This window comes from Saccostrea cucullata, unplaced genomic scaffold (genome assembly GCF_032062105.1).
Source record: "Saccostrea cucullata isolate Sc308-1 unplaced genomic scaffold, CSIRO_AGI_Scuc_v1 ctg1837, whole genome shotgun sequence".
NCBI classification, from domain to species: Eukaryota; Metazoa; Mollusca; class Bivalvia; order Ostreida; family Ostreidae; genus Saccostrea; species Saccostrea cuccullata.
Window position 1 is genome coordinate 150,085 of NW_026930802.1, and position 19,290 is coordinate 169,374.

Consider the following 19,290-nt stretch of genomic DNA (forward strand, 5'->3'; position numbering starts at 1 on the left):
CTATTCCCCTCTGTGAGGACAGAAACATGTCAAACTTAAATAGAAATAGGAAAGTAATTTTCAACATATACGTCTTAATATTATCTGAAAAGTAATTCACCATTTATTGAGATAATACAATATTTATGTCAAAATTACAGGAATGTGAGACAACCCATCAACAAGAGTCCAAGGGCCACATCGGTCACCTGAGCAAATGGCTAGGTAAAAGCAAAAATTAATTTAGTATTGAAAAGTTTAAATATAAAATTCAATTTAGCAGAGGGGGTGGGTATTTTATAACAAACTTGAATCCACACGTCTTAAGTGTACTTTTGATTTAATATGGCTTTGTTGCTTTTAAGATGAAAAGTGGTTCTTGAGAAAAGGTTTTTTAAAAAATTTTCCTATGAATTCCTTTTTAAACTTTGATACCCCATTGTGACCAACATTAGCCCTGGGGGTTACAGTGCAGGGAACTAATTTTGTTACATAAACCAGCATCAGGATCAGCATAAGTAGGATCAGGATAGAACTAGCATCAGCATCAGCATTTAAAAAAACAGCATTACTTGGATCAGCATCAGCAAGCAAAGGATAGAACTAGCATTGACCAAAGTGAAAACAGATAAAGGAAAGTCATTTAATACAAATTACAAATAAAAATTACCCCAAAAATTATTTTTAATGGCTTAAAATAGCGATGCTGTTTTTGAATTGTCCACTTCCGGCAGGATAATCCTACGTCCGGTAGCATTACTAGCATTGACCTAGTTTCAAACCAGCATCAGGATAAGGATCAAACCAGGATCAGGATAAGGATAACTAGCATCAAAATCAGCAAGCAAAGGAAGCACCAAAATCAGCAAGCATAGGAAGCACCAAAATCAGCATTGATGCTGTAACAAAATTATTTCCCTGCACTGTATGTAATTTAACTTAAATCTTCACTACATGAGGTTGCTTTAACATGAGTTTCTTCTTTCCTTGCCAAGTGGTTCTTGAGAAGAAGATTTTCAAAAGACCCATTGATTTTAATTATTTACAATTATATCCTCTTGGAAGAGAGGGCGGCTTTTCATTTGAGCAAACTTTAATCCCCTTTCCCAAAGGATACTTTGTTGAAGTTTGGTTGACATTGGCCCAGTGATTTTTGAGTAGAAGATGACGATGTGAAAAGTTGTGAAATATAACAACGGCAACGACAGACAACGGAGAAATTTTGATTCTGCTCACGTGAGCTTATAAAAGAGAAGAGCAAAAGGAAGCAAATTGTCCCCAGCATTCAACGAGATACGCAAGCACAACAAATGACAAAAATGGATGAAATCAAAGAATATTATATTACTAAGATAATTCTAATGATCAGCACAATATGAACATCAATTGTTGATTTACAAAGGAGATACAGAACTTAAATTCCTTCATTATGTAAACAAGGCTCATGCCTTTTTTGTTTAAAAATATATAAAATATCATATATATATATATATATATATATATATATATATATATATATATATATATATATATATATATATATATATATATATATATATATATATATATATATATATATATATACAACAAAATGAAATTCAGCAAATCACTAGAAACTGTCTAATCGTATTAATTATATATTTTTTTTGTTTTGAAAAAACATATAACTATATTTCACCTATGTAAAAAAAAAAACATTACACAGGCCTTGTTTACATAATAAAGGTTTGGAACTCTAAGTCTCTTTTGTATCTCGAAAACTGAAATAAAATCGTTTGATGTTTATCAGAAATACCTTAGTTCAGCATAGTTCAGCATGAAAAAATGGAAAATTATTTTAACTGAAACTGTCTAGACCCCTTTAAAATCGCACTAAAGTCAAAGTATCTCTAAAGATATAGCCTTGTTAAACTACTTTTTGTCAAAAAATGTGTTATTTTCCAATATCGGTGCTTAGGATGCTTAGGAAAGCTTTGAGTCTTATAATGAAGGACTTCAAATTTTACTAAACAGAAGTTCCAATATTATATAGTTTTGGCTAAATTAATTCAAATTAAAAATAAAAGAATGGATTTTGTGAAAATTTAATCATTTTAAAACTAGCCTTCACCTAAAAAAATACTATTACTAGCTATAGTTTTTTATAGTGTTAGTCTGAGTGGTCTATAGATACAACTTGTACTTCATGTACATGTAGCTATGTTTCGTACATTTCAATGGACATGTTTTTGTATTATGAGAGATATACAGGGACAAAAACAAAAGAGAAAAAACATATCTATCTCAAAAGGTTCCTTATCAATGTGTTACAAAGCCGGAAGAATCTGTTCATTCAAAAATAACTGAAAAAAAGGATAATTTTCATGGAAAACCTTTGCGATTTTTCAAGGTCATCCTAGTATATGATTGTGTATTGTTCTCATTGTTTAACGAGCTTCATGAAAAAAAATCAACATAGAATTAATTTGTGAAAGATTACTTCTTGGCTTTGAAACTTTAAAATATAAAGAATTTAAACTCACTATTTTATCAAATATATATCAGTCTATTATTGGTACTACTTGAAGCAAATATATACAATAAAGAATTGGGAGGCATATAAGTGTTAAAGTTGGAGTTGATCATAAATTGACTTTTCATGGACCGTCTCTGAAATGGACAAGTATTCATTTTTCTGTTGTGTACTATACTTATTATCAATGTCTGAAACTTCATGATAGGTTTTACTCTCGAAACCCCCTTTTATTTCATTTTCGTAATCATCTACGATGTTCTCTGAAGCACCATATTTATTGCTTAATATATTTGATTGAAGATTCTTCTGATTATCCTGTCTTCTAAATACGACTTTTTTGTTGTCTACAAAGAACAGTTAAATAACATCCATAGAATTATGAAAAGAACAATTCTATTAACGAATTCAGCAGAATGAAGTAATTATAACAAGTATTACATAAAAAAACTAATTGACAAAGCTAAAACTTAAAGAAGAGTGAATATCTTTGAGATCATTATCAAAAACGCATTAAACAACCGTTTCCTTATCCAATGTTTGAATTTATATTATGTAAATATTTTACACTGACCTCATTTACCATTTATTAACTAAAGATAGTTTTGAGTTAATACATGTACATAAACTTTTTTTACATGAAAATTTTTTACATTACCGTAGTCCTTTAATTGTGTTTCCCGGTTTTTGTAAGCCAGTCTTTTTCTCCTTATAATTCTAAAAGGTAAAAGGGATACAGTAAATAGCAGAACGAATTAAAGATAAGGCATTGAAAATAACTGGAAATAAATTCATAATTTTCATGTATTAAACATCGTGTAATACATGAATATCCAACACTAAATTCTTGCATTTAAATTTTTTGGAATCATATTAAGTCGTGTTAAAGCAGAGTTAGCAGAGTAAGCTACTACTTCTTGGCTACAAGTAACTAATAGTTGTTCAGTTTCTAGAAGTCAGTCAGTCGTTAATTTAGTCAAATGTTGTAGCTAGTTACTATTAGCTAGCTTTATTTATATTTCAAGTTAGTTACTACTAACCAGTTACGAGTACATGTACCTATCTTTACATATCTTGTCAAAGCTTTTTAACTGCAAAGCCAGCTACATCAAACAAAGTTTAAACCTTTATTTTTAATAATTTCCACATGTTTGCAGACATTTCAATGTACTTGAATTACTTTTCATATATATATGCAGCACGTGTCCAGGAAAATGACTGTTAAATTTGGCCATAATATACTCTGAGATGCATTACCTAATATATATAACAATAGCGATGACAAAACCAAAGATAAGAATAACTAATGAAGCCCCAACACCTACTCCAAGACCGATGGATGCAGGATCTAATGTATTACTGATCTCTAGGGCTGAAATGAAAAAAGAAGATATTTCATATTTTGTAGCTTAATAAAAAAAATTATTTCACTAGTGGGATATTTTTTCTTTATTTTTACAATTTCAATTCATAGGTGAAACTATGTTTTAAAAATTCTTTTACATGCTTGTAAAAATAACCCCTGATTTGTTTACAATATCTTGAATATTTTGTAAATTAAAATTTGAAACCCTTGGTCGACATATTGTGATAATTTACTAAAGGCCGTTACAATCGACCAATCAAAATCACTATTTTTTTTCTATATAACTGGATTTTGATCAATCATCTACATGTATTCATGCAAGAATGTTCAGACTGTAAAAGTTCAGTTATATTTAGTAATTTATGTATGATAGAAATTAGAAAATATAATAGAGTGCTGTTTCAAAAGAATTCCTGGAGGAATTTGTGCCATCACTGCATGGTTGCAGAAATATGTTCATTCATCCTGCTTAGTTTAGTATTATGGGATTACAGTAAATATATTACAACAAGATTGCCTCTTTTTCTAAGAATTAAGAATAAAATCAAAATTTGTAAAAGTGCAAGGATGAGTCAATCAAACCAATCCAAAATAATCTAAAGTTTCAATGACTTAGATGAAATAAGATTTTAAAAATATTTTCGTGTTCTGATTCACAAAATTATCTATATTTCATTACCTTTTGTGCATTTTTTATCTGTGAAATATCCAGAACATCCACCAATACATGATCCATTGTTAGAAAAGCATGTCGAATAATAACAATGTTCGCTACATTTTATTTCGCAGAATTTACCATAAAAGTTTGGACTGCATTCTTCAAATACAGATTCATAAATATAGAAAACATGAGTGAAGAAATATCCTATAAAAGTAAATAGTCGTACTATGAATTATTGTACAGTAGATATAGCAAAAGCAAACAATATTTAATGCAAAACATTAGACATCTTTTTTGTCATTGACAATGTACGTTAATGCATTTGATATAGTGAAATGAATTACTGTAAATCACTTTTTATTCGCGAGAACTTTATTTTCGCGTAATTACGCGAGACAGTGTGCTCGCGAAAAATAAGTTCTCGCGTACAATAGTATTCCATAAGATTATATAGAGCAATAACCACAATTCGTGAAAATTTTGTCTCGCTTATCAAGTGTCAATGACTATCTCGCGAAAATAAGGTGTCACGAAAATTTAGTGATCTACAGTATGTTAAGGCATTTCTAAATTTTATATTCATAAAATTTTTAAAGGACTTTTTAATGATAGACAACTTGATTTTTGAAAATTATCTAGCAATGAAATGCTATTTTTGGATATTTATATTGAACTAATGTTTCGTGTACTTACCGTAATCAAACAGTTTGCTTTTAATATAGATAATATTTTACCTGTACACTTATCCTCGTTCCATCCATTTGCGCATGTACAGTTTCCATTTATACGAGCACAGCTCTTCGAAAGACAGCCTGATCCACAATTGTCGTGACACTCCTTTCCAAACTTTCCTTCAACGCAGCCATTATCACAATAGCCTGTTAGTCTGTTGCATCCATTAAAACAATCGGGGTTACAATTTTCATTGCAAGTCTCCTTGAAGAATCCAGTTTCACACCCTTGGGTACAAGACCCAGTAATATTATTGCACAGTCGATCTTTACAGTTGATGTTGCACCTTTCAGAACAATTATGGCCAAAATGTGAATCAGTGCATTCTGTAAAAAACACATTTTGATTTCTAAACAATGAAAGATTGGTTGAAAAGTACACTTCATATAACCAATTTAAAACACAGGTCATTGTGAAATGAAATAAGCAAACACCCAGCTATTTTAGAGCTTAACCGTTAAAATCAAGAATAAAGCGTCAGTGTAAAATTCATTTCGATATTCATTTATTTCTGATAAAAATGACACCAAGCCACAGTTCTGTGATTAAAGCCCAAGAATATATTATTAACAAGTTATTTGCAAAAGATTTGTAAGCACTTACTGTTACAAAAGTCTCCTGTCCAATTCGATTTACATCCATGATGACAATCTCCAGTATTGGAATCACAAACATTAAACCTGCAAAATGGACTGCACGTCTTATTACAATATGGACCGTAAGAGCCATTTTTACATGCAGAACACGCACCAGAATCTCGGTCACAACTCTGGGGGTTACACAGAGAACTACACTGATGCTCACATTTGGGTCCATAATAAAGTTCTTTGCATCCATTTACGCAATATCCAGATAACGGACTGCATGTTCTATTTCGACAATTATCACTACATGCGACAGCTTTAAAAATTAAATTTCATAAAAGGTTTAATTTCATATATGACATATATAATTCAAATAAGAGAATCTATGTGTATCAAAGAAATGACTTATAGTTTAATTACTTACGACATGTACCATCTATGATACTGCAGGTAGTACATTGACAATTTTCACAAAACTCTCCAAACTTTCCTACGCTGCAACCTGCAGATAATATATACCTTTAACAAAATGTTTCATCTTAAAACAATTTGAACGCACACACAAACCGTCACACACACAAACACACCCTCACTCCCCTCACATACAATCACCTTCACACGCCCTCTCACACTCTCTCACACACCCAAACCTCACCCCCTTTCACTCTCTTATACACTCACACACACTCTATCACACATACATGATTCCACGCTATATCGGAAGTTGTAATAAAACATTTCATTTAAAAAGCTTTAAATTTTTTTCAGATACTATCCAAAAATGAGAGTGTTAGTCACAAAAATAGCTAGCGAGACAGAAGGATGGAAATACGAAAAAATAATAAGCAATACAAAAGGGTGATAATTACCATTAACTTCTATTTCACAAATTTCTAATATAGCACCAATCTGATAATCTTCTGGAGCGTCATAGGTAGTTTCCACAATGATGTATCTCGCTGTGTGCAAACAAGGAATGTCAATCAAAGCTGGGGGTACGTACGGTTCTATAGTTTTGTCTTTGTAACAACGTGTTCTTTGTGCTGTAGAAGTTACATTTGCTGACGAGTTAGATACATCTAAGTAGAATTGACGAAACCGGTAAGGAGGCCAATCTGCTAAAATCATATTATACAAAGTGATTCATCAATATTTATCTTCAGTATATCCAAAAAAGTATTCATGATTAATGACGACACCTAAGGGGATGAAGGATGTATGGTCACGTGACTCAGTTGATTTACGTCATAATCTCTGATAAAATATGTACAAAACAAGATTGAAACCACAGTACTTGTATGATTTTTTTGACTGTTTGTTTGCGTTCACCATCTAGTATAAAAATATCTGAAAACATCCAAAATTTCTTGCAAATATTATAAAATTACGGAATAGATTAATCCACTCTGCCGTTTCCCTACTCTGCGCGTCCAGTGCGTCTTTGACGTCATAGTGGATCTCTTAGTTCAGTAAGATCATACACGGTAAAAACGGGTAGTATAAAATCATAAAAACGGGCCATAATATGTATATGGTAGGGTATTTTGTAAATTTCAGAACGCAAAATAAATTTTTACATGGTTGTTGACGGAAAAGTTCTTTGGGTTTTGTCTTATTTCGCTTATTTCAGGAATGTGTGACGTCATAGTTGTGGTTTCCCGTACTCGAGAAATGTAAACATGACACGTTTTTCTCATGATCATAACTTGTTTAACTTTGCCCTGTGCAATATTGAGCTCAACTTCACTAATCGATATTTTTACAGTTAATCAATACAATGACGACCTTGAACTTCGACGTAAATTTTCAAATATTGAATGATAGGATTTTTTGCAAATTAATTTCTTTATGGTTTAAGTTGTCCCAAAAAAGTCGTAAATTTCCGTCTCCAGATGTGGTGTTACAAAAGAATCTTGCTTTTTCGAATTTTTAACCCTATTCATACTCTAAAATATTTTAAAAGACGCATTTCCGCTGGTATATTTTTTATCTATGGTGAAAAAGTTCAATTATCGACCGAGTAATGGACCCAGAAACACGGAGAATAAAAACTCCGCTCAGACACTGTGGGGTATGGTATTTGTCACTCAATATCTCAGAAATAAGTCTAGAAACCTATTGATATGTCTGCTTTATAGTATGCAGGACATACTAAATAAGATATATACAAAATATGAAAAAAATTAAATGACAGGTATTTTTTCAGCTAAAGGTCTTTCATCCCTTTAAACAAGAATAAATATTTTATGCGGATACCTATACTAGAAGCCCATTGCACAAATAAGCGTTATACGTGTACATGAATGAAAAGTCAACATTCTCCCTTTTAAGATTAGTACCTCAAAAACAGTAAAGAATACATGGAAGAAATTAGTATTTTATTTATTTGACACGTAGAAGCAATTCGAAAATCTAATTCACACTTTGAAAAGTTAATTTAGATATACAGATTTTACAAAAGTTCTGCGATTTCATCATTATAACGGATATTTATGGAAATAAGAGCACACAAAAGGGAAAATATTACGTTTTATCAATATGGCATCGCATGATTATTTTTATGACGGATAGGCAAATCATAATTAAGTCCTTTAATGTTAAATATCTAACATCAGAATTGATAAATAGAAGAATTTACATTTAAAGAATATAAGGACATTATAATAAATGGAAATCAAATAAATACTAGTAACTGGTGTAAAATCATTGAAAATGGATTTTTTTTTATTTAATCATTTTAGGAGGTTAAAGTTTGAACTACCGAACGAATCATAAATAATAATAATATAGTTTGATAATAATTTGATGTGCGTTCATAGTACTATAGAAATAAGTTGTACTTAGACTTACTCTGATTTCTGTAGTATATTTTGACAGATTTTAAGCTATAGATTTCTTGAAGATCCACTTGAAGCCAGGCTGTAGAGAATCCTGAGGCAGTATGAGAACATAACTTGTATTCACCCTGCTCCGTAATACCATCATTTGCAAGTTTTGCATATAGAGATACATGCATTGAGCTTAATGATACTTTGGTCGAGAATCTTCTGCTCAAATTTTCTGAAAGTAGTATTCGATATGTAAAAATGTTGTATTTGTTTTGTTTTTTATAGATGACAAAAATATAAAGGATAGATGTACAGATAAAAGAACAGACACCTCTATCACTTTTAAACCCTGCTTTTCCAAAGGAGGGATTTAATAACGTGAATATTAAAGACTTCAGTGTTAAGACATATAAATTCAGAAATCATCCCCTCTATTTTTAAAACAGGTACTTTATTCTTATTCCTAATTCTTACGATTAAGGAATACGAATTTTAAGCGTTCAATATATTTATAAAAAGTTAAAATCAGTGACTAACGTTGTTTTGGATATAAAAAGGATAACAAGGATATTAAAGCACTCATGGTCATGAAGATTGCTTAGTTATCTTATCTGGTTAACTTTATGAGAATGCTAAGACAAATTTAAATGATCTCATTAAGGTTACAAATCATTTGTTAAAATTGTTCACCAATGGTATGCAACACTTTTATCAGTGTATATTAAATTGAACGGTTAAAAGAAAAATAATTGCAAAAACGTACCATAACAATAGATACATTGAAATAACACATGGAAATATAACCAGTACATGACAGCCATTTTGAATAAGGAAGGTTGGTTGTAAGAATGCAATTTGAAACAGGCCTATTGAATGCTTGTGTATAATCTTAGCTATTTACACCAACAGCAAGGGAATTATATTTTTTTTCTATTTTACTAATTCAACCTTTAACGATATTTTTTTAGGGAAGAAGGAAATATTTTTAAATTGGATATCATGTAGGGTCCTTCACCTGCAGCGTAAAAGTCATTTGAAACCTTGTAATCACAGCAAACAAACACTCAAGAAGAAGGAAGAATTGCATGACTTTTTAACAATTAATCTTAAATAAGAAATAGTAAAAAGACTAGTACTGGTTTAAATGCTAAGATTTTATTGGGTTTTTTTCTGTTGCGCATTTTTGTTTATAGTTTTGGTAATTGTCATGCAAAAGTGTGAAAACGAAATATTCCCAGCATTTATCTTTTGTATTTAATTCTGAAATTTTTGTCCACATGGTACATGTACATGTACACATGTACATCTTGTTACATTGTATAACGGTATGTAGATGGAATCGTGGGTTTTTAATCATGTATAGCCATTACCTCTGCTGAAATAAAGTGAGTTATCTTTAATTTTTTGCCCCTGTCAAGGAAGTTTCGGGAGTATATAATTTTTGGCGTGTCCGTCCGTCGGCCTAAATATCTATCTGCCTGTCTGTTTGTCCGCAAAAAATTTAATCTTTCCCATAACTTTTGATTAAGTAGAGCAACTGCTATGACTTTCATATTTCACATGTGTATTTCTTGTGACAAGACCCTTCTTTGGGTACCACCAAATTTGACCTTGACCTTGGAGTTTGACCAACTTTTATACAAATATTCCAAAGTTTTACTTTGGTCATATTTTTGGAACAGTAAATACCAGGAAATATATACTTTACATGTGTATTTTTTGTTGAAAGACCTTTCATTGGATACCGACAATCTAAACCTTTTGACCTTGACCTTGGATATGTCCGTTCTTGTGAAAAAACTTTATCCTTGGCAATAACTTTTGAACGGTAAGGGATAGGGCTTTCATACTTCACTTATGTAATCCTTGTGAAAAGACCCTTCTTTGGATACCAAGAAATTTAACCCTTTGTCCTCGACCTTGGATTTTGACCTACTTAAAGAAAATAAACCATATTTTTAAGGGTTAGGGCTAGGGCTTTCATTATTCAAATATGTCATTCTCGTGACAAGACCTTTCATTTAATATCAAGCAATTTGACCCTTTGACCTTGACCTTGGAGTTTGACCTACTTTTAAAATGTTTCAACCTTGGCCATAATTTTTAAACGGTTAGGGATAGGGCTTCCATACTTTACATATGTATTTTTTGTGGCAAAACCTTTCTCTGGATACCAATGACGTTGAACTTGAAGATTTCCGTACTTATGAAAAAACCGAGGTAATGAAGTTCATCGTATATATATTCTATAGGCCATTAACTTGGATTCCTTGTCTTCTTTATTATTACTTATTTAATTGATACTGCCGTATATCTGTATGCAAGTACTTCGGAAGGTAATGTGGGGGTCTTAATAAATTGATCTAGTGCAAGGGCATACCTTCAATAGATCATAGTAAGATTTTACAAATCAGTTCTAGAAGTATTAAGTCTGAATCTGCAATCCTATTGAAATCTTGAAAATAATTTAATAGTCACGTTTTTAGTTCATCCGGAACGTCCGTTTTTATTTGCGTTTTATCGCACCGATCACGTGATTTACAGAAAATGTTCAGCAGGGGTACTTCCAGTAAAAATTGTTTACAATAGTTACTCAATGTTGTCTGAAAGAAAATCCTATTTTGTGTTGCGGAGGTATGTAATTCTGATGAAAGAAAAAGAGAAAGACGTAGTTAACTGAAAGATTTTTCCCCTTTCCAACCCAGAAAAAAAGCGCCTGCACTAAGAAAACGCTGGCTTGACCTCTTGAGAAGAGAAAATTACGAGCCAAAGAGAAACCACAGAGTATGCTCTCTTCATTTTAAGGAAGGCAGACCAACAGAAAATCATCCGTACCCAGAGCTCTTTGCATATAATTTTAAGGAAAGTCTAAAGTTTTGTTGTGGTTTTGATTGTAAAAATCAAAAAGTTGGCATCATGATTTCATGGAAGCATCGTGTGTCTAGTGTTAATATCAAGATATATAGTCTATATAAATATATAAAAATATATGGAAAATTCTATTTGTTTATGATAAATTGTAGGATTAAACACAAAATATTGAGAACTGTTTGAGTTTTTAACATTTAAATAAGGTATTGAGCATTACAATTTAGAGACACACATGCTAGTCTTGAGTGCTTATGATTTTAAGGTCACCTGAGTAACTCAGGTGACCTATTGCTATCCGTTTTCGTCCGTCGTCGTGTGTCGTGTGTCTTGTGTCGTGCGTCGTGTGTTAACATTTGAACATTTTCAGCTTCTTCTCTGAAACCACTTAACCAATTTCAACCAAATTTGGTATACAGCATCTATGGATGAAGGGGAACAAAAAATTTTGAATTTCCTGGTCCCCTTCCCCCTGGGACTTGAGAGGTGGGGCCAAAACCACTAAAATTATTGCAATCTTTAAAAATCTTCTTCTTTACTCCTGGACATCAAGCAGGCAAACTGTTGGCATGAATGTAATGAGCATTGAGTCCTCTACTCAAATTGTGAAATTCATGGCCCCAGGGTCAGGGGTTCTAGTGCTAGGTGAGGCTATATAGATTATATAGTGAAAATGCATGATTTCTTTGAAAATCTTCTTCTCTACTTCTGGGTATTAAATAAACTAACTAAGCACATAGTTATGATGAGCAAGAGTGCCACTTTCAAAATTGTGAATTTTATGACCCCTGCGTCAGGGGTTCTGGTGTTAGGGCGGGGCTCTCTTTGTTATATAGTGAAAATGCATTTATTCTTTAAAAATCTTCTTCTTTACTTCTGCGTATAAAAAAAAAATATCTAAGCACATAGTTATGATGAGCAAGAGAGCCTCTTTCAAAATTGTGAATTTTATGACCCCTGCGTCAGGGGTTTCTGGTGTTAGGGCGGGGCTTTATTGGTTATATTGTGAAAATGCATTTATTCTTTAAAAATCTTCTTCTCTATTGCTAAGTATTGAATAAACTAAGTAAGTACATAGTTATGATGAGCAAGAGTGCCTCTACCAAAATTGTGAATTTTGTGGCCCCAGGGTCAGGGGTTCTGGTGTTAGGGCGGGGCTCTATTGGTTATATAATGAAAATGCATTAATTCTTTGAAAATCTTTTTCTCTGCTCCTGGGTAATAAATAAACTAACCAAGCACACAGTTATGATCAGCAAGAGTGCGTCATCAACAATTGTGAATTTTATGGCCCCAGGATCAGGGGTTCTGGTGAAAGGACGGGGCTCTATTGATTTATATAGTGAAAATGCATTTATTCTTTGAAAATCTTCTTTTGTGCTTCTTGGTATTAAATAAACTATGTAAGTAAATAGTTATGTTGATCAAGAGTGCATCTTTCAAAATTGTGGATTTTATGGCCCCAGGGTTCTGGTGTTAGGTCGGGGCTCTATTGATCACATAGTGAAAATGCATTAATTGTTTTAAAATCTTCTTCTGTGCTCCTGCGTATTAAATAAACTAACTAAGCCATAGTTATGATAAGCAAGAGTGCCTCTTCCAAAATTGTGAATTTTATGGCTCCAGGGTCATGGGTTCTGGTTTTAGGACGGGGCTCTATTGATTATACAGAGAAAATACATTAATTCTTTAAAAATCTTTCCTCCGCTCCTTGTTTTTATGCCAATGATCCAAATATATTTATGATGAAGAAAGGTGCACGTAGCAAAATGGTTATTTTTTATGCCCCCCCTCCCTGGGTCGGAAGTGGGTGGGGGTGGGGGGTACAAAGTTTGAAAATAAATCAATGCTTTGAAATCTGCTCTTTGGTATTAATCAACCATTTTATGATAAATTTGTAAAATTTTGAAATATGTGGCTCCAGGATCAGTGATTCCTTTGGGATGAGATGCACAACTGGTTATAAAGAGGAAGTGTATTTTCTCGTAATGTTACTCTGATCTACCTCTCACTACTAAGCCAGAAACTTAGAAAATTACTGACAATGTGCTGTCGTTACTGTAAAACTTAGACAATTACTGACCTTTTTACTGCCGGTACTGATAAACTTAAAAAAGTGCTGACAATTTTAGTCGGTGCTGATAAACTTAGACAATTACTGACCCGTTTACTGTCCCTGCTGAAAAACTTAGACAAGTGCTGACATTTACTGATAATTACTGTCCCTATTGTTCTCGCTCTCGGGGAGGCTGCAGTGGTGTGAAAATGAATGTGTGTTATACTTTGCATTTAAAAACAGTCTTATTTTAATTTTTAATGAAAAAAAATCCCAGACAGTTATCATTTTTTTTAAATCTAAATATTATTGATATCTGTAAAATAAATCAGAATATGAATATGAGTAAATCAAGTTTAAATTTATGTGTTGAATATATATATCCCTGTTCAATTAAAGAATTAAAATTAATTAATCATCAAGTTAGTTTTCATTTATTTATTTCTTTGCAGACAGATATCTGACTTTAATGTTGAGCCCCCCCCCCCTGTTTTCACGATCGGAAAGTTGTATCAATTTTCTTTTCACAAACAAGACAGATGTCTCTTGTTAAAAAAGGAAATCTTCTAAATATTGAATAATTACTGATAGGTAATTCAGTTTCCTAATGTTCTCGGACATCTGTACAAGTCATATAATTATATACCCCTGTTTAAGATTTCCGGTTTCATTTGCTCATACGGGAGTTCCCCTATTGAACAGTACTATAAACTTGTACTATGCCTTGTTAATTTTGTCACTTAACACATTATTTCTAAATGAATGGTTGGTTGGTAGCTTACGTGGGGTTCATTAGTACCCAATGTCTGTAAGTCCGAGACTGATAATTATTTATCAGACTAGTAATAAAAATTCATATACTAGCAAGTATAGAAATCTTACGGAAAATATTTATATTTACTAGGTCAGGGGTAAGACTAATATTAGCAGTAGCACCATTCTCAAATATTTTTCTTCTGTCTCTCCCTCTCTCTTAAAGATATAAACAGCATTGACACTTTACTTGACATGTGCTCCATTTATTCACATTGCCGAGGGGGTTAGATCACTATTTAGTTTTTAAACTTAATCCTTATAAAAGTATTTTTTAATCATGATTCAATTTTTAACAAAAATATTACATGTTTCGTACCTTCCATTTTTCCCCTGTAGCTATCGATGTATTGGGATTAATTTAATTTTATGTGCTGAAATTAAATTTCATGTCATTAAAGTAGGTAGGCGTAGGGTGTTATGATGTTAACATAATAATAAAGCAGAATGCGGACTTGTCTTGTAAAGTATTTTACGAAGTAGTGAAAATTGGAAGTCATTAGTCCGTCGAACCAGTGCTCACAAATATTTATTTTGAATCCTCTAGCATACATGTATAAGCCCCCCCCCCCCCCTATGCGCACACGTTACATGAAAAAAAAATAGTATACCGGTACTTGAATATGATTTATAAAAATGTGTAAGTTTTTTGAATTTGTCCATTTGATCAATTTATACCCGTCTCGTAATCATTATTTATTTGATTCAGGTTTCATTAACATCTTTCCTTTTCATTAGATTAAGATTATTCGTGTAGGTTCCCACTATCTTCCGTGACGAGTTACCATTCATCTCTCTCTCTCCCTCCTCTCTCTCCAAAAATCAATATCGACCCAGGGAAAGTTTAAAATACATGTATAGTTAAACTCTGGCTGATTTTTTTTAATGTCATAATACTGCTGCATATAAATTGTGTTTGATTTTTAATTATTCTTAACTACTGTTAAACAGTTATGGAAATATACTATGAACTATTTTTATTTAATTGATAATCAAAATTCTTCATTCCACTGTCCCACACACACACCAACACGACTTACCAAAAAAAAAATTAGGAACCAGTAATTTTTACAACACTTTGGATGTAATGTACCCCTTCTCATATATTTATTTTTGCTTAAATCTTTAAACAATTTGTGCCTTTTCCCGGTTGGTTTTTACATCAATCTTCTTTTTCATTAATCGTTAATTTTATCTTACGACGGTATATTAAAAACAAGTTATTTATTCAATCTAAGAAGAGGCTGAAGGATTGTAGATTGCATATTTATATTACGTATGTGCTGGTGTTGAATTTCTCAAATTCAAACTGTCTTAAAGAAGAGTCTACCTGTCGCCGTAATGTTGCTTAACTTCCAGTGAAATCCGGCGAGTGTTCTTTTGTATAATACAGCAGTGACACCTATTGTCTTTTTACCGCTACCGTACACACTCGGATCGCCTCAGGCGATTTCTTCTACACACAGGTGCTTCACAGAGTTTCCGATTGTATTTGAATTATTATGTAATTCAGCTGGATACCAGCTAAACGACTTGAATAATTTTGGACAAATAAAAAGCACAGTGTTACTGTAAAATCATGATACTGGTTTCAATACCGAACAAAGCTATGAAACGACAATTTATTAAGTTAATTAAATTTATTAATTTTTGTGTACCGAAACAGATAAAAAGGAGTCCAAAGTTAAACACGACAGTATTAATTGTGTTCTACTTTAATAAAATAAATAAGTACATGTTCATCGGTCTTCATTCAGTTCGCACGTGCCCCCCCCCCCCCCCCCCCCAATTTTAATTTGAAAACACAAAAAGAAACTAGATCCATGTGAACGTCTACCGACACTCTAATTGAAAAGAACATTGATATTAATTTCTATCAAAGTTTTGTTTCAGGAGTATGCATAGACAAAAGTTGATAATATAAAATGTCATTAGCTAGTTTTTCATGTATTTGAATTAAAATAACACTTTCAGGTGGATCCAGAAAATCCAGATTCGAAAGTCAGCTAAAAGATGTACATTATTTCAAAAGAATAATGCGGACAGTAACTAAATCAATGAATGTCAAAGGATCAATGATCAATGCAGGCCAGTAGCCCCCCTCCCCCTGCCCAATGAATAAAATAAAAAGTCTTTTTTTTAATTTAAATTCCCCGTCTGTCTTTTAATTTTGGTTTCTTCTTGCAAATGCATGGATTCGGGTATGTTTGACTGAACAAAAACAAATATGGGCGGCCTCCACATAATTAAAAATTTAACATTATATGAAAACTATTACAAACGCCTTTCCTCAAAATGGGGAACCCACGGCCTCACCGCGCGCTATGATTATTAAAATTATTCAAACTCATTTGAATAAATTAAATTAAAATTGAATAAAACACATCTAACCTAACAGTTTGATTCTTTAAATTAATATTAAAGAAAGTCAGGGAGTCAATGTTAATTAAGAAAATATTATAAAATGCATGTCATGTAATAACATTGTTTTATTATAAAAAGGAAAAGACCTCTGTAAAATTTCATATCTCACTACTGAAGGAATATTTTTATTTTTTTTAATTGCTTATCTTTTTGAAGTTTTTGAAATTTTATCCCTTCTATTGAAAATATTTTTTTACAAATCAATTTTCTATAAATAGATCAAAGAAGCTTTTTTTTTCAAAGATATCATCTGGACATAGTTAAAAATTATATGAAAAAAACAAATAAATGAAATAATAATCTATGTTAAAATAAAAAAAAATCCATTTCACACCACTGCAGCCTCCCCGAGAGCGAGAACAATAGGGACAGTAATTATCAGTAAATGTCAGCACTTGTCTATTAGACAAGTTATTTAAAATTGATATCAATTCTTTATTTCCTTATGCCAAACGGCATATCAGACAGATACATGTACATAATGGTTGTATTACAAACAAGGTATACATATATTCAGATCTTACAATTGTATAATAAATGTTTACATAACATATCATGAGCTATGAACAGTTTAATAAATCTTTTCTTCTTTGTAAAGCAATGAACAAAAATTTTCCCAATTTAGACATTTCTTTAACATTTTGTACACTTAACAGTTGAATTAATTTAAAGACACTAGGTTTCTTAACATAATACTGTTTTATATATTGGATTCTGAGATCTTGATAAATAGGACATTTCAATATAAAATGGAATTCATCTTCTACATCATTTAAGTCACATAATAAGCATTTTCTGTTAATTCTGTTTTCATTAACATATCTACCTTCTTCTACCCGTAATTTATGACTAGACAGTCTAAAGCTTGTAATACATTTTTTGTATGCATGTTTAATAGGTTTTGATAAATAATTCTGTAAACAAAAATGGTCTATAAAATGTTGATACAACTTTCCTTTAGTAGACATCTTAATACTATGAAGGATTTCTTGACTATACACATCAAGGAATCTTTGCTTAACAATAACATATTCTCTACAAGTGTCAAAGTTTTGAAACAAGAGATAACTTAAACCAAGCTTATCAAATTCATTCTTAATTTCAGTAAACCATTTGTCATTATTCCTTACTCTTTCTTCATAACAAGCTTTCAATATACAGTTGTTTGTATTTTTAAGTTTAAGCCAATATTTCAAAATTTGAAGTTTCCTTAAAAGATACAAAGGTAATCTGCCTAATTCATAATATACCATATTGTTTGGAGTACATAATTTCACACCCAAGACTTTCTTACAAAAATTACTATGAATTTTTTCAACATCTTTAGCCTTGTGGAAACCCCATATTTCAGCTCCATATGACAAAACACTTTTCACATATGTATCAAAAACTGCACATTTTGTTTCTATGTTTAGATAATAATTATTCATTCTTGAGTTAATTGCAAAAAATGCCTTCCGACCTTGATCGGCAACATGCTTCTGAGTGATATTGAATTTCCCATTATAATTAAAAAGCATACCTAGGTAATTGAATTCATTGACAATTTCAAGTTCTTTATCCTCGTACATAAATTTTTCAGATATCTTTACATTTCCTTGATTTCTAAACACAACAATTTTTGTTTTTTCAGTGTTAAGTTTCAACTTCCATTCTTGATTATATAAAAGTAAAGAGTCTAACAATTTCTGCAGTGAATCAGCAGATTCAGCCATTAGTACCATATCATCAGCATACATAAGCAAGAACATGTTGAGTAAATTGAACTCAAAAGATGGACAGTTGTTTCTTATAAAATGTAATTCACAATCATTCACGAAAAGAGAGAACAATATTGGTGATAACACCTCACCCTGTAATAGACCAACTCTATTTTCAAAAAATTCAGACATCACACCATTTGACTTAATACATGATTTAACAATGGTATATAGTGATTTTATTGTATTTAATAGTTTTCCTTCAATGCCCTGTTTTATTAACTTAACCCACAGGCTGCTCCTATCTATAAAATCAAATGCTTTTTTATAGTCTATAAAACAACAATATAGTCTTCCACCTCTGCGACTTAATTGTCTGGTAATCATTGTATGTAAAACAAAAATGGCATCAGTAGTAGAGAAACCTGGTTTAAAACCAAACTGAGCATCTGATAATATAGAGTTTTCCAAATCCCATTTTAATAGACGACTATTTAAGACAGATGTATAAAGTTTACCTAAGCAACTAGTCAATGTGATACCTCTATAATTATTGGGGTCATTGGGGTCCCCCTTTTTGAATACAGGGACTATGTAACCTTGAGCCCACGATTCTGGAAAATACCCAGTACTAAATATAGAATTAAAAAGTTTAACTAGACATGGTACAATATGGCTTTTACATGTTATGATATGTTATTTTAATTTACTATTTATTTCAGGTTTCAGTATTTTCATCTTTTAATCTTGATTTATTTTTTGTTCTC

General features: G+C 31.6%; 1 protein-coding gene across 1 annotated transcript; it reads right to left on the reverse strand.

Moving 5' to 3' along the window:
- Positions 1-1,672: 1,672 nt before the first annotated feature.
- Positions 1,673-9,480, reverse strand: LOC134230156 (multiple epidermal growth factor-like domains protein 6). The gene is made up of 10 exons (XM_062711935.1): positions 9,426-9,480; positions 8,685-8,894; positions 6,704-6,952; positions 6,259-6,336; positions 5,854-6,150; positions 5,253-5,576; positions 4,537-4,674; positions 3,749-3,863; positions 3,150-3,208; positions 1,673-2,838 (listed from the first exon to the last, which is right to left on the reverse strand). The coding sequence occupies exons 1-10, from the start codon at positions 9,472-9,474 to the stop codon at positions 2,585-2,587; spliced, it is 1,773 nt and encodes a 590-aa protein (XP_062567919.1). The 5' UTR covers positions 9,475-9,480; the 3' UTR covers positions 1,673-2,584.
- Between the last annotated feature and the right edge of the window lie 9,810 nt (positions 9,481-19,290).